This window comes from Aureococcus anophagefferens, assembly GCF_000186865.1.
Source record: "Aureococcus anophagefferens unplaced genomic scaffold AURANscaffold_34, whole genome shotgun sequence".
In the NCBI taxonomy this organism is placed as follows: Eukaryota; class Pelagophyceae; order Pelagomonadales; family Pelagomonadaceae; genus Aureococcus; species Aureococcus anophagefferens.
Window position 1 is genome coordinate 54,169 of NW_008705592.1, and position 25,570 is coordinate 79,738.

The window sequence follows — 25,570 nt, forward strand, 5'->3', positions numbered from 1 at the left end:
TGGCGGGCCTCGTGGACCGGTCGCGCCTCGTCGACGGCGCGCCGACGAGCGACGCGACCTTCATGTTACCGGCACTCGCCTCTCGTGCCTTTTCAAGAATTGGCGAGGCGATGAGCGCCTGCGTCGAGGCCAGTGCCATGCCCGCATCGCTCGCAGCAACGAGCGACGCGTCGACCTTGCCCGCGGCGCTGGCCGCGGCGACGCTGCGCGACGGCGCCGCGGCCGCCGGCGCGCCGGCGCCGGCCTTCGTGGACCTCACGCCGTTCGTCGACGCGGCGGTCCTCGACGACCTCGACGACTACCTCGAGGCGCGCGGCGTCGCCGGCGCCGGCGGCGCCGACGGCGCGGAGACGATGATCTTCGCCGCCGAGGGCCGAAAGTACGGCGACGCCGTCGAGCTCTGCGATCGCGACACGAGCGCGTGGTGCATGGACGCGTTCTACGCGCGCGGCCCGAAGGACGACTTCAAGAAGTGCCGCGCGTACCGCGGCGACCCGCGCACGTGGCGGCCGAACCACAACGCGCGCGCGCTGCCCGGCGTCGGCGACCGGCTCCGGCGGCTCGGGCTCCTGGAGCAAATGGGCAAGACGGCGATCATCCTCAACGCGCGCAACTCGGCGGGCGTCGAGCACGCGGACCACGCCCTGCCGGACCTCGTGTCCGAGTTCGTCTGGCTCCGGCCGCGCGCGTCGACGAAGCGCTTCTACGTCCGCGACGACGCGGGCGCGAAGCAGTTCCTCGGGCCGCACGTCCGCGCGGCCTGGTTCGACGACCACCGGCGCCACTGCATCGAGCCCGTCGACGCCGACGGCCAGGTCTCCATCCGCGTCGACGGCCGCTTCGCGCCCGACGTCCGCGCGCGCCTCGTGAAGAGCGGCGCCTTCGCGACGAACGTCCCGGGCTACGACGGCGCCGCGGTCCTCGCGGCCCAGGACCGCGGGCCCACGTTCCTCCGCTGCGACTAAGTTTCGGAGGGCGCGTTTCCCCGCTGTGCCAGCCTGTGGAGGCGTCGCGGGATGAGGCAGGGTGCCACTGCCAGGGGTGTGGGACAGCCTTGTACTGGTACGGCGCGATTTTGTGGCAATAGTCGTGTCCTCCGAGTCCCGTGGCTCTCCCTACGCCTCCCTTCGCTGTTCTCTCTCACTTCGATACTCACTGGTGCTCGGACGTTGGATTTCCTTTCTTGCTTCTAGCACACAAAAAACAAATTACCGGCCCTCGTGGAAGCCCTCGATGAGCCCCCGCAGGGCGATGTTGGGGACGAGGGCCGTCGACGCGAGCGGCGCGTTCGTCTGCGGCGACGTGCGCTTCGCGCGGAACCAGCGCTCGATGGCCGACCGCTCGTAGGAGAAGCCGTCCGCGGCGATGACGGGGTCGACCATGCACTCGCGCGTGATCGCGCAGAGGAACTCGGCCGGCGGCTCGCGGACCGCGGCCGCGTTCTCGCGCCGCGCGGCCGCCGCGTCGGCGCGCGCGTCGTCGGCGTCGGCCCGCGCGGCCGCGAGCGCGCGCCGCGCGGCGTCGAGCTCGCCCCGCAGCGCCGCGCCGTCCGCGTCGAGGGGCGGCGCGCCCGCGCGCGCGAGGAGCGCGCCGACGGTCTCGAGGAGCGCCGCCGCGTCGTCGCGCGGCGGCGGCGGCGGCGGCGCGCCATCGTCGGGCGCGTCCGCGGCGTCCGCGGTCGCGGCGACGCGGTCCGTCGTCCGCCGCGACGTCTCGACGCGGACCGTCTCCGCGGCGCCGCCGTCCGCGTCGCGGACGACGCCGTAGTAAAAGCCGGCGCCGCGGCGGAGCGCGACGACCTCGCCGCGGTGGAAGCCGTGGCCCGGCGGCGCGGGCGCGATCTTCGCGGCGTCCGCGGCGTCCAGCGCCGCGCCCGGCGCGCCGCGCCGGAGCGCCGCGCGGCGGTCGTCGGCGCCCGCGCCGCCGTCCGCGTCGCCCGCGAGGAGCGCGAGGGACGCGCGGAGCCGCTTCGGCGGCGCGTTGAGGAGCACGCCGAAGCCGTGGGCGAGCGCGGGCGGCAGCCGGAGGTGGCGGAGGAGCGCCGGCGCCGCCACCGCGCCGGGCGACAGCACGCCCCGCGGCAGGTCGCGCGCGGCGACGTAGAGCACCTTGCCGTTTCCGTCGACGTGCGCGACGCGCCGCGCGGCCGCCGCGGGCGCGCCGGCGTCGAGGGCCACGGCCGTCTCGAGGCGCGACACGTAGCGGACGTCGAAGCCGGAGAGCTCGGCCGCGAGGCCGTCCGCGTCCGCGCCGTCGCCGTCGCCGGACTCGGCCGCGAGGCCCGCGAGCGCGCCCGCGAGCTCGCGGGACCGCAGCGTCGCTTTGAGCTGGGCCTCGGACGGCTCGACGCCGACGAGGTCGCCGTCGCGGTCCGCGGTTTGTACGGTCTCGGCGGCCGCCTCCGAGAGCCGGCGGCAGCCGACGGCGGCGCAGGTCGCGCCGTCGAGGCGCGGGTGCGCCGCGAAGGCGCCGGCGGCGCCGAGCCGCGCCGCAAGGTGCGGCGCGTCGACGAAGAACGTCCTAGACGCCGGGCGCGGCACGCCCGTCGCGTCGGGCACCATCACGTCGCCGGCGCCGCCCGCGCGCGCGAGGAGGCCGACGAGGCGGCAGGCCGCCCGGACCTCGTTGGGGTCGAGGCGCCGCGCGCCTAAACGCCGCAGCGCGGCCGCGACGTCGCCGGGCGCGGGCGCGCGCAAAACGCCGAACCGGCGCTCGAGCACGTCGCGCGACGGCAGGCCGCGCGGCACCTCGAAGAGCAGCGGCGCGAGCGCCCAGGGCTCGTCGTCGGGCAGCTCGAGGAAGGCCGTCCCCGACGCCGCGGCGACGGTCGCGACGCGCCGCGCGTCCAGGTCCGTCGGCACGAGCGCGAACGACGGCAGCGCCGCTCGCACCGCGGGGCTCAGGTCGTCCCACGCGGCGTCCAGATAGTCGAACAGCGCCCCGAAGGCCTCCGCCGGCGCGACGCCGCGCCGCCAGGCGTCGTGCGCGCCGCCGCCGAGGGGCGCGACGGCGCGGCACGCGGCCCCGGGGTCCGCCGCGAGGCGCCGCGCGTGCGCGAGCACCGTCGCGGGCGCCGGCGGGCTCCGGAGGCCGAGCGGGTTCCACAGGACCCGCGGCGGCGCGTCGCCCGGCCGCAGCACCTTCGCCCCGAGCCAGGCCACGCGCCGGTCGCCCGGCGCGACGAGCGCGTCGAAGGACGAGAAGTCGTCGACGACGTCGCCGCCGCGCGCGTAGTCGCAGCAGGGCACGAAGGCCACGGGCGCGAGCGACGCCAGCAGGCCGTCGTCCGTCGCGAGCGCGTGGTCCGTGTAGAGCGCCTTGAGCAGCCGCCGCGCGGCGCCGGCGTCGGCCGCGGCCGCCGCGGCTTTGGCGGCGTCGAGGAACGTCTTCGCGTCGACGCGCCTCTTCAGCCCCAGGTCCCGGAGCAGGCGCAGCCAGGGCGCGCTGCGGCAGTCCGCTGCGGGGACGAGGGCCGCGTCGAGGGCCTCGTGGGCCTGGGGGTCGAGCAGCTCGTCCGCGCGCTTCTTGGCCCGCGGCGCCGACCGGTCCGGTTCCGCGGGGCCGACGGGCACGAACGCGCACGGCGCGAGCGCGTCGACGAGGGGCTGGCAGCGCCGCAGCTCCGGGTCCCAGTGCTCCACGAGAAAGTCGACGAGATCCCGCTCGACGGCCGGCGGCAGGTCGCCGGCCTTCAAGCGCGGCGCGCAGACGCGCGCGGCGGCCGCGGCGACGTCGACCTCGGGGACGCGCAGGTCCGCGTAGAGGTCGCGCAGCGCCGCCGTCGCCGGCCGCTCGAGGAAGCCCGCCAGGTCCGCGGGCGCCGCGTAGGGTCGCACGGCGTCGAGCGCGCGCGGGCTCAGGGCCTCGAGGTCGCCCTCGCCGCCCAAAGGCGCGAAGTCGCCGCCGAGCGTCTTGAAGAGCGGCAGCGTCCGCAGCGTCGCGACGAGCGACGGCGACGTCGCGCAGGGGTGGAGCTCCTCGAGGAGCGCCGTCGTCGCCGCGCCGTCGAGGCGGTCCCATTTCAGCGCCGGCGCCGCGCCGAGGCACCGGAGCGCCTTGGCCTTCACGGAGCCGCCGTTCGCCGCGGCGACGACGGCGCCGCGGCGGTCCGGCGGCCAGTAGCGCGCCTCGAGGATGGGCGCGCCGAGGGCGCGCAGCGCCCCGAAGAGGCGCCGCGTCCGGTCGCGGTCGCCCGCGGGCGTCGGCGCCTCCGCCGCGCGCGGCGCGTCGGCGACGTTTTCTGGGGGGGTTCGGGGCCGCGCGCGTGCGACGCGGTCCTCGCCCATCTCCGCGCAGCGCCGCCGCTCGAGCTCGTCCTCGGCCGCGTCCGCCGCGGCCTCGTCCGCCGCGGCCTCGCGCCGCGCCGCGTCCGCCGCACGTGCGAGCGCCGCTAATTCGCGCTCGAGCGCCGCGTCGTCGGCCCGCAGGTCGCTCGGCTCCGCGACGACGGCGTCGCGGTGGCGGCAGGCCAGCGCGCCGCCGCCCTCGAGGGGGATGAGGGGCAGGTCCCCGAAGAGCGCGACGGCGTGCGGGTCCTCGAAGTCGACCTCGCGCCAGAACTCGGCGACGAAGTGGCGCCGGTCGGCCGGGAGCCGGTCGCCCCAGGGCGCCGCGAGCTCCGCCGCGAGCGTCGCCAGCGTGAAGCGCTCGAGGCCGACGGCCGTGGCGAACTCGAGGCTCAACGGTCCGCCGTCGAAGAGCGCCGGCGCGGCCTTCGCGGCCCTCAACCGCACGACGCGGCGCGCGAGGCCCGGGCAGAGCGCCGATTGCCGGGGCGTAGCTAAGAGCGGCGCGCCCGTCGTCGTCGTCGGGCCGTCGAAGACGCGGCGCCGCGGCCGGCAGGCGGCGACGCTCCCGTCCTCGAGGGGAATCAGGGGCAGGTGCTTGACCTCGGCCCAGCACCGCTGGCGCGCCTCGCGGCCGCGCGCCGTGCCGTCGTCCGCCGCGGCGACCTGGGCAGGAAAAGGGTGCGAAATTCTCAATTTCAAAGGCTCCTTTCTCGGCCGATTTCCACTCGTTTCGGCTGATTTTTGGACGAGCGATCATCCCTCGGAGCGCTCTCGACGCGTGGATGCTTTTCCCGGAACGCGCACGCGCGGAACACTCACGTTGAAGCGACGTTGAATCACCCTTTTCCTGCCCTGGCGGCGACGGCGTCCGCGCAGCATAAGTCCAGCAGCTGGCTCGCGAGGCGCCAGCACTCGTCGGGCCCGCCGGCGGCGAGCTCGCCGCGGAGCTTGCCGTCGTCCTCGGCCGCGAGCGCGCGCCGGAGCGCCGCGGGCGTCGCCCGTCGCGCGGTCCCGGGCGCGGCGGCGTCGAGGTCCCTGCCGACGGCCGCGGGCGCCCGGAGCAGCGCCATGCGCCGCTGGAGGAAGCCCTCGACGCGGAAGGGCAGCGGGTCCGCGCGGAAGAGGCCCCCGGACGCCGCGACGTAGGTCGCGCCGTCGCCGGAGAGGAAGAGGGGCTCGGCCGCGAGCCGCCGCGCGGCGGCCCGGGCCGCGGCCGCGCCGTGGAGCGGGCACGCGGCATCCGTGTCGGCGTCCGCCGCGCCGGACGCGTCGACGACGGCCGCGGCGAGGGGCGCCGCGTCGACGACGGCCAGGGGCGCGCCGCCGCCGCCGTCGACGACGGCCGTCGCCTCCGGCGGTGGCGCCGCGTCGCCGAGGCCGAAGGCGAGGCGCGGCCAGAACCGATAGAGCGCGTGGCGCATGAGCAGCCGGTCCTTGAGGTGGCCCAGGAAGAGCGGGAGCACGTCGCAGAGCGCCGCGCGCCAGAGCGCGTCGTTCCATCGGCCCCGGACGCCTGTGTGGAAATCAAATCTTCAACCCGACTTCAATGTGAGCGTATGCGACGGTTTCGACGCAAGCTCTTCTTCTATGCTTCGAGAACTCGACGAGAGCAATCGATTCGTCCAAAAATCAGCCGAATCGACGTCGATTTGACCGAGCTAGAGAGTTCTGAAGTTTGGTCAGGACCCCCCGAACCAGTGGTTGATTTCCACACAGCTTGGCGCCGCCGCGGCACAACTTTCGTTCCAGCGCGCCGCCGGAGAAGGTCGCCGGCGCGTCGCCGTCGACGCAGACGGGCGCGTCGACGAAGACGTTGGGCAGCACGCCGGCGAGGTCGACGCCCGCGTCCGCGCCGCGCGCGGAGAGCCGCGCCGCCCCGTCGCACTCGCCGTCGACCTTGGCCGCGAGCGTCACGAGGGGCGCGTCGGCGTCGCGCCCGACGCGGTCCCGCGCGGCCGCCGCGGCCTCGCGGAGCGCCGCCGACGGCGCGAGGACGCCTAAAGCGAGCCACGCGTCCGCGCGCGACGCGCAGCCGCCGTCGCCGTCGTAGGTCGCGACGACGACGCGGAACTCGTAGAGGAGCGCCGGCGGCCGGAAGACCTGCGCGGCGCCGAGGCCGCCGAGGAAGGCGCCGACCTTGGACTTGGGCAGCCACGCGCGGTCGCTCGCGAGGAGCCGGCGCCGCGCGTCGCCCGGAGAAGCCGAGCCGGAGCCGTCGCGCGGCAGCAGTTTCTCGCCGCTCCGCGTCGCCGAGAAGCGCGGCAGGAGCGCGTTGCCGCCGGAGAAGACGTGCGTCGTCACGCCGGCGAGCGCGTGCCCGAAGAGGAGCGCGCGCTCCGCGCCGGCCTCGAAGCTCCGGAGGAGGCCGTCGACGCGCGGTACGTCCAACTCGCCGTCGACGAAGAAGTCGCCGCGGAGCGGCAGCCGCAGGATGGTCCCCGCGGCGATGCCGCGCTCGGAGACGCCAAAGGGCAGGTGCGCGAAGGGCTCGAACTGGTTCGGGAACTTGCGCATGAGATCGCCGTCGCCCAACTGGTAGCGCCGCCCCGCGGGCCCCGGCGGCCGCTTCTCGCCGCCGCCGTCGTCGAGGAAGGCGCCCGACGGGTCGAAGACGTGGAGCGTGTCGCGGTTGAGCGCGAAGAGGCAGTCGCTCAGCGAGAAGGCGCCCGCGAGGCCGCGGCCGACGGCCGCCGCGCCCGGCGACAGGAGGCGCACGAGCGCCTCCGTCCCGACCGGCCCGTCGTGGTCGACCCAGAGCACGAGCGCCGGGCCCTGGGCGCCCGCGAGCGCCGGGTGCACGAGGCTCGCCGCGCCGTGGGTCCGCGCGTCGAAGACCAGAGCGACGCTCCTAGCGCCCAGCGCGCCGTCCGCGGCCGCGAGCACGTCCGGCAGCGCGGCCTCCAAAGCGTCGCCGGCCGCCGGCGCCGCGGGACAGGGCACGGCCTGCGTCGCCTCGACCTCCGCGAGCAGGAGGGCCCGCAGCGACCGCGCGCCGACGGCGAGCGCCGCGTCCCCGGCCACGGCCCCGTGGCAGAGCCGCAGCGCGCCGACCGCGTTCTCGCGCATGCGCGCCGAGAGCCACGGCGCGTCGTCGACGGCCAGCCGCCGCGCGGGCGCGAGGCGGCCCTCGCTGTCCGGCGCGAGCACGTCGCCGCCGACGGCGGCCTCGAGCTCGTCGACGGACTCGAAGCCGCTCGCCGCGATGAGCCCCACGAGCGCCGCGGCCGTCGCCGCGCGGCTCTCGCCGAGGGGCTCGCCGCCCGGGAAGCCCTCGCGGAGCGCCCGCGCAAAGTCCGCGGCGTCGAAGGCCTCGCGGACGCCGAGCGCGCGCAGCAGGGGCCCGTGGGCCGCCGCGAGCGCCGCCGGGCACTCGTGGAGGCAGTCGACGTCCGCGACCTCGGGCGCGGAGAACGCGACGCTCGCGCCCGCGGCCCATTTGTCGCCGAGCCAGAGCCAGGGCGCGGCCCGGAGGAGTGTTTCCGCGTGCTGGAACGCGCCTTCTCCCCTACTCAGGCCCCGCTCGGCCGCGAGGCGCCGGCCGAGCGCGCCGTAGAGCTGCGGCGTCCGCAGGCCCAGCGCGACGCCCCAGGCCGCGTCGCCGGGCCCCCGACCCGCGAGCGCGACGAGCTGCGCCGCGACGGCCGCCGGGGCCGCGTCGTCGCGCCAGCCGAGCGCCGCGAGCGCCGCCTCGCTCCGCGGCTCGTCCGCCTTGGCGACCAAACCGAGCGACGCGGAGCACGCCCAGGCGTCGTCGAGGGGCCGCGCTTCGTCCGGCGCGCAGAGCCAGGGCCCCGCCCAGGGCAAGAGCGCCTCCGCGTCGGGCGGAGCCTCGAGCGTGGGCACCCAGCGCTCGCGCCGCAGCGCCGCGACCCACGCCCGCCGGCCCGCGATCGGGCCGTCCGACTCGGAGCCGGAGTCGTCCGACGCGTCCGCGCCCTCGAGGCCCGCGCCCTCGAGGAGCGCCTCCGCGTGGCCGTCGAGGATCCGCAGCAGCGCGCGTCCCCGCGTCGCCGCGGACGCCTTGAGCGCCGCGTCGCCGGCGTCGTCGGCGTCCCGGGCGATGCGCGCGACGGACCGGGCCGACGCGAGCACGCCGACGTGGTCCAGACGCCGCCGGAGCCCTAGGCGCCGCAGGGACCGCATGGCCTCGGCGTCGCCGGCGACGGCCGGCGCGGGGAACCGGTCCGCGTCGAGGAGCTCCGGCAGCCCCGGCTCCGCCGGGTCGTAGAGCTCGCCCGCGCGCCGGCGCCCGGCGCCGTCGGCGCCGCAGGGCACGACGGCGCCGACGTCGCCGCCGTCGAGGAGCCGCGGCGCGCGGTGGCCGAGGTCGCGGAGGAACGCGACGGCGGCCGCCGGGTCGCCGGCGGCCGCGACGGCCGGCGCGGCCCGGGCGAAGAAGGCCTCGTCGTCGAGCCGCGGCCACTTGAGCGCGCGCAGCAGGTCCCGGGACCCGCGGTCCGACTCCTCGAGGACGTCGAGATCGGCCGCGGCGGCGTTGAGGAGCGCGGCGTCGACGCGCGGCGGCGGCAGCGCCGCGCCGGCCGCGAGCGCCGCGTGGCGGTGGGACCCCAACACCTTGAAGATCTTGGCCTCGGGGAGCCCGTCGAGCGCGCCGCCCGCCGCCGCGGCCTCGGCGAGCCAGTCGCGGAGCGCGCGCGGGTGCTCGTCGCCTGTGCCGAAACCAACCACTGGTTTGGGTGGTCCTGACCAAACTTGAGAATTCTCTAGCTCGGTCAAATCGAAGTCGATTCGGCTGATTTTTGGACGGATCGATCGCTCTCGTCGAGTTCTCGAAGCCCAGCCGAAGAGCTTGTGTCAAAACATTCGAATACGCTCACATTGAAGTCGGGTTGAAGATTTGGTTTCGGCACAGCTCGTCGCTCGGCCAGTCGACGTCGCCGGCGCGAGCGAGGACGCGCAGCACGCCCGGCGCCGTCGGGGGCGCTATCGCGGCCGCGAGCGGCGCCGCGAGGTCGGCGTTCGCGAGCACGTCGACGTCGACCTCGAGCGCGCCCGCGGCGAGTAAGGCGGCCCCCGCGGCGCCGAGGTCGTCGCGGCCCGCGACGAGGCGGCCGCCTTCGACGGGCGCGGGCGAGAAGAGCGGCGGCGCGTTGTCCGCGAGCCGCGCGAGCGTCGGCGCGCGACCCTCGCCGGCGACGCAGGGCGCGAGCGCGTGCGTCGCCGCGAGGGTTTTTTGCGCGTCGTTCGCCGCGAGCCACGCCCAGACGTCGCCGACCCAGGCCCGGGACCCCGCGCCCGCCGCCGGCGGGTCCCAGGCGACGACGTCGCCCGGCGGCGCGTCGAAGCGGGCCTTGGCGACGGCGCGGCCGACGGCCGCGGCGTCGGGCGGCGCCGCGCGCGTCGCGTCGCTCGTTTTCGGGAGCTTGGCCAGCAGCACGGGCGCGACGGCCGCGTGGGCCAGCACCCGGGGGACCACGGGCTCCAAAATTCGAAATTCCGGCGTCGCCGGGTCCGCGACGGAGACCACGGGCCCGTCGCCGCCCAAGAGCCCCAGGGACCCGTCCACCGTCAGATTGAAGGGCAGCGCGGCGACGTCGGCCGGCGCGTCGGCGAGCGCGTACGCGCAGAGCGCCGCGACGCCCTCGGGCGTCGCCAGGGACGCGCGCCGCTGGCCCGCGCGCGCGTGTCCCGCGGCGTAGGTCGCGCCGCTCTTCGCGTAGAACGCGCGGACGAATTTCGGCGAACACTCCGCGCCGACGCACTTGGACGCGACGAGCGCCGCGTGGAGCGCCGGCTCCAGCGCGACGACGGGGAGCCGCTCGAGGAGCAGCAGGTCGGCGATGGCCCCGTCCTCGGCCCGGGCCGCGACGCAGCGCTTGGGCTCGATCGCGCGGCCGCCGTCGAGGTCCGTCGTCAGCAAGGGGAGTTCGCGCGCCTCGTCGAAGACGGCCGCGCGGCACGCGTCCCAGCAGGGCCCCGCGCCCGCCTCCAGCGGCCACAGATCCGCACCCGCCGCCCCGAGCGCGAGGAGGAGGCGCGCGTACGCGACCGCGACGACGTCCCGCAGGAGCGCGACGTTCCACTCCGACTTGAGGCGGCCCGCGCCGGCCATGTCCTCGCCGTGCCACACGTCCCTCCGGTTCGACGAGAGCTCGAAGTAGCCGTTGACGTCCACGGGGAGGCCCGTGCGCACGGGCACGGGCAGGAACGTGTAGCACCGGCCGCCGCCGCGCGCGCCGAGCCGCGCGGCGACGCCGCCGAAGGGCACGAACTTGTGGCCCGCGTGCTCCGGCGCGCAGGCCATGGCCCGCGCCGCGCCGCCGCCGACGCAGCTCGACACGGCGTAGGCCTCGACGGCGACGGCGCCCCGCGCCTCGAAGGCGACGGTCACCTTCGCGAGGCGCCGCGGCAGCGACGCCTCGGGCGTCGCGAGGAGACGCGCGTAGAACTCGGCCTTCGTCGCGCCGCCGAGCGCCGCGAGCGGGTCGTCCGCCGACGCCCGCGGGTTTTCGCCCGCGAGGACGGCGGCGCCGTCGACGTCCGGCGACCCCAGCGGGTCCTCGCGCGCCGCGGCGCGGAACACGGTCTCGCTTTCGCCGCCGTCGCGCAGCACGGTCACGGTCACCGCGCGCACGTGCCTCAAGAACAGGAGCACCGACGTCGCCTGCGCCTTGAACTGCTCTAAGAGCGCCTCGGCCTCCTCGACGCCGTAGTGCTGCTTCGAGATCTCCGACGTCGCGGCCGCGGCGCGCGACCGCAGCGGCAGGCGGAAGAGCGTCCCTTCCAACGGCTTTTCGAGGTCGCAGCCGCAGTCGGCCCAGGAGGCGAACTGGTCCGGGAACGCGGCCGGCAGGTCCGCGCCGCCCGTGAACTTGACGCGGAGGCCCGGCCGCTGCGGCGTCGCGCCGGGCACGAGGCCGTCGGCGTGGGGGTCGAGGAAGAGGACGTGGTCGCCGGACGCGACCTGGGGCACGTCCGTCAGGTGGTAGACGCTGTTGAACCCGAGGCCGAAGCGGCCCGTCGTCTTGAAGTTCTCCAATTTCGAGCCCTGGCCGACGCGCACCAAATTCCGCCAGTCGCTCTCCGTAAAACCCGCGTCGTTGGACACGCAGAGCGCGGGGCCCTGCCAGGCCGCGAGCCCCGCCGAGAGCAGCGACTGGGCCCCGCGCGTCGCCGCGGACCGCGCGTCGAGCAACACGCGCACCTCCGACGCGCCCGCGTCGTCCGCGTTCTGGACGAGCTCGTTGAGGATGCCCGACCCCTCGGGGTAGAGCTGCAGGATGTGCGCGAGGCGCCGCGTCAGCGATTCCCGTTGCCCGAAGGCCTCGGTTTCCACGTTGTCCCCGAAGATCGACGCCTTTTCCGCGCCCGCCGCGAGCCCGCGGTCCAGGAGCGCGCGCCGCAGGGACCGCGCGCCGAGCTTCTTCGCGTGGGCCGCGGCGACCGTCGGGTGCGTCACCCGGAAGTCGGCCTTGGCGTCGCGGAGCCACGGCGCGTCGTCGAAGACCAGCTCGCGGCACGGCCGCAGCGCGCCGGCCTCGTCGGGCGCCACGACGTCCATGTCGACACACTTCTCCGCCGTCAGGGACGCGTCGGCGCCCAGCGCGAAGACGAGGCGCAGCGCGAGGTCGAGGTCGTCCTGGGCCAGGGGCGCGCCGTCGGGTTGCTTCAGCCTCTGGAGCACGCCCGCGTAGTCCGCGGGGCCGAAGCGTTTTCGCACGCCGACGGCCTCCAAAAAGTGGCGGAAGCAGGCGAGGTCCGGGGGCACGCGGTGCAGGTAGGGCGCCGTCGCGACGTCGCCGCCGGCGAAGGCGACGTCGTCGGGCCGCGCGAAGCGCGTCGCGCCCGCGGCGACGTAGACGGAGGGGCATCCGTCGCCCAGGCCCGCCAAGATCGCCGCCGTCGACGCGGCGTCCGTGCGGATGGACGCGTCGAGCACGCCGTAGAGCCGCGGCACGAGCGCGGCGAGCGCGGCGCCGTCGGAGTGCTCCGCGGCGGCGACGGCCGCGAGCTGCCGCGCGACGGTGTCCACTCCGACGGGCGCGTCCCAGCCGAAGGCGCGCCGCAGCAGCGCGTGCCGCGCGTCGCCGCACGCCGCGGCGTCGACGAGGGGCGTCGTCGCCGAGCAGGCCCACGCGTCGCGGTACGGCCGCGCGGCGGACGGCGCCGCGAGCGCCGGCGGATCCGCGAGCCAGGGCAGGCGCGCCGCGTCGTCTTCGGGGCCCCGCGGCCGCGCCGGCCGCGTCGCGGGCGCGTCCAGCGCCTCGACGGCGTCGTCCGCCGGCGCGGCGGGCTCGTCCGCGGCCTCGGGCGCCTCTACGGGCGGCGGCCCGGCCGCGACGGGCAGCCACCGGAGCGCCGCGAGCCGCGAGGCATTCTGCGCGCGGTCGAGGCGCGCGCGCGCGCGCGCGGCCTCGGCCGCGGCGGCGTCGGCGTCGCCCTTGGCGTCGCCGCCGCCGAAGACGCGGCCGAACCAGTGGTCCGGCTTCTTCGCCGCGCGCGCGGGCGGGCCGTCGCCGAGGAGCGCGTCCGCGCGCGCGTCCAACGCCCCCAGAAGCCTCGCGCCCGTCGCCGCGTCGCCCGACGCCTCGACGGCCGCCGCGCAGGCGAGCACCGCCGGCCAGTCCAGGTCGCGCCGCAGGCCCAGGCCCCGGAGCGCGGCGAGCGCGTCGTCCTCGTCGCCGTGGAACGCCGGCAGCAGCGCGTCCGGCAGCAGGTCCCCGAGCGCCGCGCCGCCGTCGACGGCGCGGTCGAAGTCGTAGAGGTCGCGCGGCCGCGCGACGCCGCCCGCGCGCGTCGGCACGCGGAGGCGGTCCCGGAGCGTATTCCGGAGCTTCGCGTCCGCGAGGCCGTCGCGGAGCACGGCGACGAGCAGGTCCCGCGGCGGGTCGTCGGCCGCGAGGAGCGGCGCGACGCGCTCCAGAAAAAAGGCCGCGCGGTCCAGGGGCGCGCGGCCGAGTTGGGCCGCGTAGGCGCGCTCCGCGTCGCTTTCGAGGACGACGACGGTTCCGTCGAGCGCGGCCGCGTAGCAACCGTCGGGCGCCCAGCCCAACACGACGGCGCCTTCTAAACCGCCGAGGGCGCCGCCGAAGCGCGGCCAGATGGCCAGGCGCCGCGCGGTTTGCGCGGCGTCCGCGTCGTCCGCCGCGTGGCGCCGCTCCGCGAGGAACGCGCGCGCCGCGGCCGCGTCGCCCGCGGCGACGCCGCGCGGCGCCGCGCGCAGGGCCGCGAGCGCGCCGCGCCGCGTCGACGCGTCGTGGACGTAGGAGAAGAGCGCGTGGCCCGGGTCGTGGAGTTCGAGGCACGCGTGCGCGCGGACGCAGCCCGCCCGCGTCAAAACTTCGACGAACCCGGCGACGCCGCGCGCGACGACGGGGTTCCCCTTGGCCAGCGTGCAGGCGACGCCGTCGGCCGTGGGCAGCACCGGCAGGTCCTCGCCGAGGGCCGCGAGCGTCGCCTGGGCGTCGCCGCCCCGGAGCGCCAGCGTCCAGAACGCCGCGTACCACGGCGCCGTCGGCCGCCCGGCGGCGTCGAGGAACGTCGACTCGGCCGCCGGGGCCGCGTCGGCGTCCCAGGGCGTCGCCCAGCCGTCGCCTTTGGCGAGGCAGAGCCGCGCGACGTCCGGCGCGAGCTCCGGCGATATCCCGACGCCGTTGAGTCGGGCGAGGAGCGGCTCCGGGAAGTTTTCCGGGCACGCGGCTATGTCCGCGGCGGTCCGCGGCGGCAGGAGGGGCAGGTCCCGCGCCTCGGGCGCAAAGTAGGCCGGGAAGGCCGGCGGTTCGCCGGAGAGGAGCGCCGCGACCGCGCCGTCTTCTTCTCCTTTCGACGCCCGGACCGCGGAGCGCACCGCGGCGGGCGAGAAGCCCATGGCCTCGAGGTGGGGGCGCGACGGCGGCAGCGCCGCGAGCACACCGAAGCCGCCGCCGTTGAGCGGCAGGAGGCGGCAGCCGTCGAGCGCGGCCCAGTCGTCTCCCAGGTGCCGGCACGCGTAGCGGAGCAACGCTAGACCGCTCTCCCGGTCCCGCGGCGCGTCGCCGCCGGCGAGCGCCTCGCAGAAGCCCCGCGCCGTCACAACGCGGACGACGCCGCGGCCCTCGGGGGACGCGGCCGTCGCGGGCGCGAGCGCCGCGAGCACGCCGTCGGCCGCGGCGACGACGGCGACGCCGCGGTCCGCGAGCGCGGCGACGACCGCGTCGCGCTCGGGTCGGTCCGCGGGCACGCCGGGGCCGTCGCCGAAGGCGCCCGCGGGCGGCGGCACGACGATGGCGTCGGCCGGCGCGACGATCTTCCCGGTGGCCGTCCGGAGGCAACACCGGTTCGTATCGCGGACGTCGGCGAGCGCCGCGGCGCCTAAAACGCGCCAGAGCGCCGCGTCGGGCGCGCGCGACCGCTTGAAGAAGGTCGCGTCGGGCCAGAGCGCGCCCGCGCCCGGCGAGTTCGCCGCGGCCTCGAGCGCGCGACCGAGGCACGGCGCCGCGACGTCCGCTAAAAGCGCGGCGTTCCAGGCGCCTGTGTGGAAACCAAATCTTCAACCCGACTTCAATGTGATCGTATGCGGCCGTTTCGACGCGAGCTCTTCTGCCGTCCTTCGAGAACTCGACAAGAGCAATCGATTCGTCCAAAAATCAGCCGAATCGACTTCGATTTGACCGAGCTCGAGAGTTCTGAAGTTTGGTTGGGATAACCAGCTCACTGTTTGATTTCCACACAGCCAGGCGCCGCGCGCGTCCGCGGCGCCGCCGCGCTCGTCCTCGGCGCCGGCGGCCCAGAGGTCGCGGCGGTTGCTGCTGAGCTCGAAGAAGCCGTTGACGTGCACGTTCTTCAGCCCCGTCTTCCGCGGCAGCGGCAGGAAGCAGTAGGCGCGGCCGTCGAAGGGTTTCGCGACGTCGGGCCGCGCGGCGACGGCGGCCCAGGGCAGGAGCTTGTCGCCGCGCGCCGCGGCGCGCGCCGCGAGGACGGACGCGGTCTTGCCGCCCATCTGGCCCCGGACGACCCACGACTGACGGTCCGATCCGTCGGCGATGTCGAGCGCGAAATCCGCCGTCGCCGGCGCGGGGCCCCGGAGCGGCGCGGCCCGCAGGTGCCGGAGCTGCGGGGTGACGTCGCGGATCGCGGCCTCGTGGACGAGCTCGGGCTTCGCGGCGCCGGGCGCCCACTTGTAGACGGCGACGCGCTCGACGGCCTTCAAAAAAAGCAGCATCTCCGCGGCCTGGGCCGCGACGTCGCCGAGGAGCGGCGCGAGGGACGCGGCCGTGTGGTGCCGGTCGCTCAGTTTCGAGGTTTTGGCTTGCTCCTCCGTGCGCAGGGGCAGGCGGAACAGCGTGCCCGCGTAGCTTTCGCCGCCCGTCCAGCCGAAGGCGCCGTCGAACCCGGCGAACATGTCCGCGGAGCTCCGGAGCACGTCCGGGTTTTTCAATATGTCGACCATCTTGCCCGGGTTGCGCGGGTCGACGTCCGGGAGGAACGCGCACTGCGGGTCGAACCAGACGACCTTGGAACCCGACGCGAAGCTCGGCACCTCCGTCAAGTGGTAGACGCTGTTGAAGCCGATGCCGAAGCGGCCCGTTTTTGTAGTGTCGCTCCGCTTCACGGAGTCGCCGAGGCGCTGGATGCTCGCGAAGTCGGCCTCCCGGAAGAGAGCGTCGTTGTAGCAGAGCAGCGCGGGGCCCTGGAGCTCTTCCGCCGCGGCGCTCGCGCAGGACCGGGCCGCGTGGCGCCGCGCGTCGACGCAGATGGCGACGGTGCGCGCGCCGGCGTCGTCGGCGTTCTGGACGAGCTCCTTGACGATGGACGTGCCCTCCGGGTAGTTGCGCAGGATCTCGCGGATGCGCACGGCGAGGTCGATGCGCTGGCCGAAGTCGTCGCCGAAGGACCGGCTCATGGTCGCGGCGGCCGCGGCGCGTTGCAGCGCTGCCGACGCTGCCGGAGAGCGGCTGGTCGGCGCGCAGCGCTGCCAACACTGCCGCAGGCGGCCGCAGGCACCGGAGAGCTCGATGATGAGCTGCGGAGATGCTGGTCGTAACTCTAGACGCGGGAACCGTCCGCGCGCGCGCCGCGCCGCGCCGCGGACGCGGCCGTAGGGGAGCGGCATGGAAGCATCGCCGTGCGATGACGGCGCGGAGCGCGGCCATAGTGCGATGCTGCTCCACGGCGACGGGCGTCCGACTCGGACGCGCCGCAGCCCGGCCCCGCCGCCGCGCGGTCGTCGCGTGCGAGGCCCTAAGGCCTCTCCAAATGTATAATGCGCTCCAGGAGGTCGGCGACGAGTGTTCCGAGGGTTTCAACACGCAATTCTAGATCAGTAGGTTGAGGTGGTAGGACATCTTGAGCATCTGGAACAGGTTCCAACGCAGCTGTAGGTGGATAAAGAAGCTGGACCTGCGTGGTCGGTTTGCATCAGTGGGAGGGCGGCCTTCGGCTTGATGCCGTCGTGCTTATTCGCATTACTAGCAATTAGACCTGCGAAATCTTCTGAATTATAGTTCGTGCACTTTTGGAGCGACCTTTGCCTTTGCCTTTACCTTTGCCTTAGCTTTGGAAGGGGCCGAGGTTATAACAGCAGCCATTACCAGCCCCAAGAGCAGCATCAACAGCAGATTGTCAGACTAGACAACAACAATAGAGACTTTGACAACAGACTCTCGGCGACAATGCTCCGCCGACGATGCGCTCATGCTGTGCCGGCCGCCGCATGCGTATTCGCCGGCTGGGGCGCGCAGTGCCATCCGGAAGTATGTCGCGCGCACGGCGCGGGCGCGCGCGTGGCGGCGATGCCCTCGCACCCGTCGCCGACGCGCATCGCAGGCCGTCGCGACGGACGCGGGCGCGCCGCGCGCGCCAGAAAGGCGCCGAAGCCGGTGTTGACGACAAGGAGAGCGTCTCGCCATCTTCTCGCCGTCACACCGATGGCGTCTCAGCTAGACGTCTCGCCGCCGTCACACACGATGGCGTCCCAGCTCGACATGCACCGCGGCCTGGAGGTGGACCGGCTGACGTTCAGCTACACGGTGGACATGGAGCGCGAGGTCATCCTCGACGTGCCCGTCGCGGCGCTGCGCCAGGTCGGGTTCCGCCTGCCGGCGGCCTGCCGCTGCGTCGTCGCCGGCGGCAACGGCGCGGGCAAGTCGACGCTGCTGAGGCTGCTCGCCGGGCGCCACACGCCGGAGAGCGGGTCGGCGACCTTCGGCGGGGACGCCGCCGGGTCGACGGCGCTCAACGGCCGCGTCGCGTACGTCGCCGCGGAAGGTGCCTGGGGCGTCGAGAACGCGAATTTAGAAGTCGGCACGCTCCTCGACGGCGCGGCGGCGCGCGCGGGCGGCGGGCCGCGCCTCGACGCCCTGGCCGCGGCTTTACGGGTGGACGACCGGCTCCGGAGCCGGGGCACGCGGGAGCTGAGCGACGGCGAGCGGCGGAAGGTCCAGCTCTTCGTCGCTCTGGCGCCCGAGGGCCTCGAGCTCGTGCTCCTCGACGAGGCCTGCGTGGATTTGGACGCCCTCGTGCGCGACGATTTGATGGCCTACCTCGAAGCGCAGCGCTACGCGGTGCTCTACGCGACGCACGTCTTCGACGGCCTGGACGACTGGCCGACGCACGTCCTCGACGTGCGCAAGGGCGCCGTCGCCGCGACGCTGCCCTGGGCGGCGCCGGGCGAGGGCGGCCGCCTCTTCGAGCTCTGCCGGGGCTGGCTCCTCGAGGACGCGGGCGACGGCGTCCCGCCGCCGCGGGACGCGCCGCCGCTCGGAGAGCCGGCGCTTCGCCTCCGAGACGTCACGTGGCGCTACGACCCGCGCGCGGCGCCCGCGCTCCGGGACGCCGCGCTGACGCTGCCGAGCGGCTGCCGCGCCGTCGTCGCAGGCGCCAACGGCGCGGGCAAGTCGACGCTGCTGAGCCTCGTCGCCGGCGCGCGCCTGTTTTGTAGCCGACCCGAATCCGCGGTTTTGGAGGTGCTGGGCCGCGACCCGTCGACGGCGAACCTGCGCGACGCGGCGGCGAGCCCGCGCGTCGCCTACCTCGGCGGCGCCTTCAAGCGGAATCTGGAGAGCGGCGCCGTGCCTCCCCGGGCCTGCGAGGGCACGTTCGCGTCTCTCCTCGCGTCGTCGCTCCGCGACCTCGCGAAGCGCGGCGGCGACGCGGCGGCGCTCGCGGGCCGCGCGGGCGCCCTCGCGGCGGCGCTCGGCGTCGACGGCGCCTGGCGGCCGTCGAAGGCGAGCTCGGGGCAGCGCACGCGCATGCAGCTCGTGCTGCAGCTCACGCAGGCGGCGGATCTCTACGTCGTGGACGAGCTGACGCGGGACCTCGACGTCGTCGCGCGCCAGCGCGTGCTCGACTGGCTCGCGGACGAGCCCGGGTCCGTGATCTACGCGACGCACGTCTTCCAGGGTTTAGGGGAGTGGGGCACGCACGTCGTCCGCGTCGCTTCCGGCGAGGTCAAGGGGTCCGCGACGACGGACGCGCTGCTCCGGGGGGCGTCGGCGCACGGCCGCGCGCGCCTCGCGCTCTACGACGTCGTCAAGGCCTGGCTCGTCGAGGACGCGCCGCCCCTCGCGCGCGCGGGCGCCGCGGCGCCGGCCGCGGCGGCCGCGCCGGCGGACGACGCCGCGCCGGCGCCGGCGCCGGCGGGCGGCGCGGCGCGGCTCCCCGCGGGCTGGCACGACCGCCGCGGCAACGCGCTCGAGGGGGGCTACGGGTCCCACGCGTGGTCCGCGAAGGCGGCGCACGGCGAGTTCGCGGACGCGCACTCGACGCAGCACGAGGCCTTCGCGGACCTCTACATGGCCGTGGACCCGGGCCAGCGCGGCGCGCCCGGCGCGGCCCACCACATCAAGCCCGCGCGCTAGGAGACGCTGTGTGGCAGTGAGTGATTTAAACTTCAGCATCTCTTTCATCGAAGACCTCAATTCACAGCGCCGGAGAGCGCTCTCAGTCCTCCTGCCGCTCCTTCTGCCGAGGATTGCTCGCAGGATTCGCTGTCTCAACGCGCCGCTGCCGACATGTCGCGTCAATTGCTCTCGTTGCTCTCGCTCGCCGCCGTGCACGGCTTCGCGCCCGCCAAAACGCCGTTTGCGCTGGGCCGCGCCGGGGTTCGCTACGCTGGCGTCGGCGACGACGAGATCTTCGCCGCAGCGAGCGCCTGCCTCGACGAGGAGTGCTCGGTGGACACCGCGCGGACTCCCGCGTCCGCCGCGCGACCTCGGACGACGACGTCTCGCGGGCGCGGTCCGCCGCGCGCCGACGCGCGCCCGTCGATCGCGCGAGCGCTGACGGGAATACACGCGCAGGTCGACGTGTTGCTCGCGGCGCTCCGGACCCGGGAGCAGGCGCTCGCGACGACCGGCGTCGGCGCGCCGCGCGCCCGCGTCGCCCGACGCGCGCGCCGTCGCAGGCGAAGCCGGGCCGCGCCGTCGACTACGAGCTCATGGAAACGCTCACGGACGTGCGAATGATGATCTCGGACCTCGAGGGCCTGAGCGACCCCAACCCCTTCAACCCCTTCATCCTCGCGATCAAGTCGGCCTTCGACGTCAAGCGCAAGGGGCTCTACGCGGCGAGTCCGACGGCCGAGGAGGACTACGCCGCGTCGCGGTAGCTACGCCGACGTGGCCGCGGAGCCGGGCCGGCGGCCCGACGCGGCCCACGACATCGAGCCCGCGCCGTGCAGCGGCGAGCCCGCGGGTGGGCCATTGTAATTACGATATTCTAGGGCTACGCTGGCGCGCCCAGGCCAAAGTGCGATTTGGCGATTCAGAATTTTGATCAGCCTCCTGCCACTGAGAGCTTCGGATCTCAAATCTTCTCACAAGCATCTCGTGCGCCCTCTGTTGGATTGCTCGTCAACGCGCCGCCTCACAGGTACGACCGTCATGTCCCGTCTCGTGCTCTCGTTGCTCTCGCTCGCCGCCGTGCATGGCTTCACGCCCGCCAAAACGCCCTTTGCGCTGGGCCGTGCCGGGGTCCTCTACTTTGAAGGCGTCGGCAACGACGAAGTCTACGCGGCCGCGAGCGCGTGCCTGGACGAGGAATGCTCGGTGGACACCGCGGACTCCCGCGTCCGCCGCGCGACCTCGCCCGCGCCGACGCGCGCCCGTCGATATCGCGAGCGTTCGCGCAGGTGGACACGCTCCTCGCGGCGCTCCGGACTCGGGAGCAGGAGCTCGCGAAGACCGGCCGCATCGTCGACTACGAGCGCGACGCGACGCTCACGGGCGTGCGCAAGATGATCTCGGACCTCGAGGGCCCGAGCGACCCCAACCCCTTCATCCTCGCGATCAGGGCCGCCTTCGACGTGAAGCGCAAGGGGCTCTACGCGACGAGTCCTACGGCCTGAGCGGATTACGGTCCGGCGCCTCCGCGCCTTCGCCCGCCGCGCCTACGCCCGCGCCACGCCTGGTAAGCTCCCCTAGGCGACGCCTCGTTTCGTGGACCCGAGGTCCCCGAGGGAGAGGGACCGGCCGAGGTGCGTGGCCGCGAGGCCGTCGTAGGGGCTCTGCGGCGGCCCCGGCGGCGACGCCGACGTCGCGTAGCCGAGGATCTCCGCCCGGAGGTTGAGCGTGTCGCCCGCGGCGCGGAGCTCGAGGTCGCCGTCGACGCGGCGGCTCCGCTCCGCCTCGGCGCCGTCGCCCGCGGCGACGGCGATGCGCTCGAGGCGCTCGAGGTCGAGGCCGAGGAGGTGGACGCGCTCCACGAGCCCCCGCGGCGCGCCGTCGTCCTCGACGACGACGACGTAGGCCAGCTGGAGCTTGCGGACGAGGGGCACGCAGAGGCCCACGGGGAAGTCCGCGCGGACCGCGTAGGGCGCCCTGTCCGCGAGCGCGAGCACGTCGACGTCGCCCCGCGGCCCCTCCGCGCGCGCGGGCCGCGCGGGCGCGTCGCCGCGCGCGGCGTCGAGGTCGAGCTCGCCGTCGGGCGTCGCCGGCGCGCCGTCCGCGCCGAAGAGGCGCCGCCGGGGCAGCGCGTCCCGCGGCGACGCGTCGCCGCCGGCGAAGGGCGACCGCGCGAAGGGCGACGGCATCGTCGCGATGCGCTCCCGGCCTCGGCGCACGCTGTCGACGACGTCGCCGCGTTTCCGCTCCGCGCGGCCGAGCGCCGCGGCGAGGGCCTGGCGCGACGCGACGCCCGCGTGCCGCCCGCGGCCGTCGACGACGAGGTGGTAGAGCCGCTCGGCTTCGACGGCCGCCGCGACGGCGGCCGCGGGCTCGCGGGCCCGGAGCCGCGGGCCGTTCGCGTCGCAGACGGCGGCCACGGGCAGCGCCGCCGTCGCCTCGGGCACGGCGTCCTCGAGGTAGGGCACGCGGCGCAGGTGGAGCAGCACGTCGTCGTAGGACGCGGGCGCGAGCGCCGCCGACGCGCCGGAGCCGACGAGCGACGCCGCGAGCACGGGCACCGCGGCGCCGACGTCGCCCGTGGCCTCCACGAGCAGCACGGCGACGGTCAAGGCGAGGCGCGTGTAGCCGCCGAGCATCGCCGCGGCGCCGACGAGCGCGAAGAGGCCGCCGCCGGAGATGCCGCCGACGAGCTCGCCCGCGGCGTCGCCTATAAGCCTCCCGACGGCCGCGCCCAACAGCATGTTCGGCACCTGTGTGGAAATCAAATCTTCAACCCGACTTCAATTTGCGCGTATGCGACCATTTCGACGCAAGCTCTTCGACTGTATTTTAAGAACTCGATGAGAGCAATCGATTCGTCCAAAAATCAGCCGAATCGACTTCGATTTGACCGAGATAGAGAGTTCTGAAGTTTGGTCAGGACCCCCTGAACCAGTGGTTGATTTCCACACAGTTCGGCACGAAGGTGCCGATGGGGATGGACAGCCCCGCGATGGCGCTGAAGCAGAGGAAGTAGGCGGCGACGAAGACGCCGAGCGACGCGCCGGAGAACGGTTTCGCGACGTCGCGCGCGAGCAGCGCCTTGATCGCGCCCTCCTCGCCGACGAGCGTCAGCGACGCGAGGTCGTTGTAGCGGCCCGCGCCGCAGTCGTAGGCGCGGTAGTGGCGCTCCCCGCCCGCAAGGCGCCGGCGGTGGCCGTCGTCGCGGGCCCGGCAGGCGCCGAGCTTCGGCAGCAGGAAGAAGGCGACGCCGATGACGACGCAGACGGCGACGGCCTCGGCGAACTTCGCGAACCGGGGCCCGCGCCACGCCGCGCGGCGCCGCAGGCGCTGCGCGAGGAGCATGACGCGCGTGAGCAGCGCGGACGCGGCGCCCGCGGCGAGGGCGACGACGAGGACCACGGGCATGTCGCGCCAGACCCAGCGCGCGCCGGCGACGGACGCGGCCTCGTCGAAGATGACGAGCGACTGGAAGCGCATGGACCCGCCGTGGAGCGCCTGGGACAGGTACTTCTGCGCCGCGACGGCCACGGTCGTCGACAGGCACGCGTAGAACGTCTTCTCGTGGTCCCAGTAGCTCGAGATCTCCTCGAAGACGTAGAGCACGCCGCCGACGGGCGCGTTGAACGCCGTCGCGATGCCCGCGGCGCCGCCGAGCGTCGCGTAGAGCCGCTTGCGGTCGTTCTCGCGCTCCGAGTCGTCGCGGAGGACGAGGCGCCAGGCCCAGGTCCCGACGCAGCCGCCGAGGTAGGCCGCGGGGCCCTCGCGGCCCACGGGGAGGCCCGAGCCGATGACGAGCGCGATCGCGACGTACTTGACGACGAACGTCCTCAGCTGCCAGAGCCCCGGGATCCGCGACCCGTTGAGGAAGCCCTTGAGCTCGCTGAGGCCGCTGCCCTGGGCCGCGGGCGCGACGTACGCGACGAGGAACGCGGCCGCGCCCGCGAGCGCCGCGTCGATTAAAACGAGGCGCCCGAGCGCGGCGCGGAAGTCGCCGCGGTCCTCGTGCTCCTTGATGGCGTAGTTCGTCCGCAGCTGGAAGAGGGCGCCGATGACGGACACGAGGCCCGAGTTCATCAGCGCGACGGCGCACCCGAGGACGACGCACCGCAGGATGCGCCGGGCGCGGGCCCGCGCCGACCACGTCGTCGTCCACGACGCGTCCATCGTCGAGTCGCCGCCCGACGCCGTGTCCCGTGTCCGCTCCCGTTCGCGGCGTTCGACGCCGTGTCCCGTGTCCGCTCCCCCGGCGTTCGTCGCCTGTCCGTCGCCGGCGCGGCCAAGGGCGACGACGACGGCGCGCGACCAGGGCAGGAAAAGGGCGCGACGAGTGCGAGAGAAGAGAATGAGAAACGCGCACTCGCTTCTCTCTCGCTCTCTTTTGGTCCGCTCTCGGCAATCACCCGCACTTTTCTCGCTCTCGCACTCTTGTCGGCGACGTACTTCCTTCTCTCGCACCCGTCTCGCAAGGGACGCTCTCGCACTCGCACTCGGAGGTCGCACTCGTTAGTAAAACGCGTCTTTTTGCGCGTTTCTGACGCGTGGGCGTGGGTGGGGGGCGGATGGGTCGCTCGTTGCGGACGGGCTCACTCCTCGCGGAGCAATCGTCGAAGGCGTCCGGCTGGTCGGTCGGCCGGGGGTTACTACCTCTGCTCTCGTCTCTTCTCTCGCTCTCGGAGGCCTCGCTCTCGGCAATCACCCGCGCTTCTTTCGCTCTCGCACTCGGGCGCCCCGGCCGCACTCGTCTCTCGGATTTTCGCCAATTTAGCACGAGAGAAGGGTGGCTCTCGTGCCCTTTTCCTGCCCTGCGCGCGACGCTCGATCAAGCGTTTTGGGGAAACTGCCGCTGGCGCGCATTTTTGGCGAAGGTCAGGTATCCGGTGAGAGCCTCGTAAGGCGGCGTCCTATGCGCTCTTAAAAGTCGAGGAGCCGCGCGTGGTCCGGCGCGCGCGCGGCGACGAAGAGGCGCGCGGCCGCGTCGCCCGCGAGGCGGCGCACGAGTTCCGGCGGCGCGCGTTTCGCGAGCGCCGCGAGGACGCGGCGGTAGGCCGCGCGCGCGGCGCGCGCGCCCGGGAGCGGCCGGCGGCGGCCGAGGCGCTCGAGCGCGAGGGGCTCCCAGGCGTCGACCATGGACTCGTCGTCGAGGCCGCAGCGCGCGAGCGCGCCGCGGAAGAGGAACGCGATGCGGATCAACGGGAACGCCTCCGGCGAGTTCCGCACGAAGCCGTCGCGCGCTAGCAGGCTCCGGTCGACGTCGTAGAGGTTCACGCCCGCGAGGGGCGTCCACCGCGTGTCGAAGTAGGTGTAGGAGACGAGCGCCCAGACCGCGGGCGACGGGTTCGCGAGCTCGTAGTCGCCCGACGCCTCGATGGCGGCGACGAGCGCGGCCACGTCGCCGCGCGCCATGGCCGCGGCGCATTTCGCGCACGTGTCGAGCCGCGCGGCGTCGAGCCGCTTCGTCTGGCCCCAGTCGATGACGGCGACGCGGCCGTCGTCGAGGAGCACGAGGTTCCCCGGGTGCGGGTCCGTGTGGAACTCGCCGGCCTTGAAGATCTGGACGCCCCAGCACTCGAAGAGCGCGCCGTAAAAACCCGCCCAGGACCCGAAGACGCGCCGCTGCGCCTCCGGCAACGTTCCCGTCGGGAGGACGTCCTGGAGCTTCGGGCCGGCGAGCCACTCCATGACGAGGACGCGTGTGGCGCACAGCTCGCGCACGGGCGCCGGCGTCGCGACGCGGTTTGCGAGCCCGGCGTCGGCGAACAACGTCGAAAATCGGTCGATCTTCGCGAGCTCGAGCCGGAAGTCGAACTCCTCGGGGACGATGTCCCGGTAGGCCCGCATGATGCTCGGCAGGTCGAGGCCGCCGTCGAGGCCCCAGCGCTTCAGCACCTCGCACTGGCGCAGCATCGCGTCGACGTCGCCGAGGATCGCTTCGTCGCGGCCGAGGCCGACCTTGACGGCGACGGCGCGGCCGTCGGGGAGCGTCGCCCGGTGGACCTGCGCGACGGACGCCGTCGCCGCGGGCTCGTCGTCGAAGGTCGCGAAGGCGTCGCCGATGCGCCGCCCGAGCTCGCGCTCGACGGTCCGCCGCGCGACGCGAGCCGGCGCCGGCGCGTTCGCCTCCATGGTCTCGGCGAGCGCGTCGACCCACGCTTCCGGCATCATCTGCGCGGCCGCGCCCGTGATCTGGCCGACCTTGAGGTAGAAGCCCCCCATGTCGCGGACGAGGCGCCGCGCGCGCTCCGCGGCCCAGGCGTGCTGCGCGTCCCAGACGGCGTCGCGGTCCTCCGGCGCCGCGCGCGCCGCGCGCCGCCGGCAGGCGACGTAGCTCGCGGCGATGGGGACGATCTTGCCCGACGCCGCGAGCGACCGGTGCGCGCGCGGCGCCGACAGGCGCAGCGCGGCCGACGCGCACCGCAGGTAGAGCGCCGCGGCCGCGGCGACGCGCGCCGCGCGCCGGCCCGGCGCCGCGGCGGCCCACGCGGCGGCCGCGGCCGC

At 75.0% G+C, this 25,570-nt stretch overlaps 4 protein-coding genes across 4 annotated transcripts; 2 read left to right on the top strand and 2 right to left on the bottom strand.

Annotated features, from left to right (window-relative positions):
- Positions 1–1,208: 1,208 nt before the first annotated feature.
- On the bottom strand, positions 1,209–16,131 carry AURANDRAFT_67157 (hypothetical protein; the record flags this gene model as incomplete). The annotated part of the gene is made up of 5 exons (XM_009042634.1): positions 1,209–4,952; positions 5,153–5,802; positions 6,002–8,959; positions 9,435–14,759; positions 14,958–16,131. The coding sequence occupies 5 exons, from the start codon at positions 16,129–16,131 to the stop codon at positions 1,209–1,211; spliced, it is 13,851 nt and encodes a 4,616-aa protein (XP_009040882.1).
- Positions 16,132–17,302: 1,171 nt separating this feature from the next.
- Positions 17,303–17,947, top strand: AURANDRAFT_5390 (hypothetical protein; the record flags this gene model as incomplete). The annotated part of the gene is made up of 1 exon (XM_009042556.1): positions 17,303–17,947. A coding segment is annotated over one exon (645 nt), but the record flags the coding sequence as incomplete, so codon positions are not given.
- A 48-nt stretch (positions 17,948–17,995) lies between these two features.
- On the top strand, positions 17,996–18,781 carry AURANDRAFT_4640 (hypothetical protein; the record flags this gene model as incomplete). The annotated part of the gene is made up of 1 exon (XM_009042557.1): positions 17,996–18,781. A coding segment is annotated over one exon (786 nt), but the record flags the coding sequence as incomplete, so codon positions are not given.
- Positions 18,782–20,705: 1,924 nt separating this feature from the next.
- On the bottom strand, positions 20,706–23,686 carry AURANDRAFT_72513 (hypothetical protein; the record flags this gene model as incomplete). The annotated part of the gene is made up of 4 exons (XM_009042633.1): positions 20,706–21,327; positions 21,724–21,822; positions 22,034–22,510; positions 23,363–23,686. Coding segments are annotated over 3 exons (1,167 nt in total), but the record flags the coding sequence as incomplete, so codon positions are not given.
- Between the last annotated feature and the right edge of the window lie 1,884 nt (positions 23,687–25,570).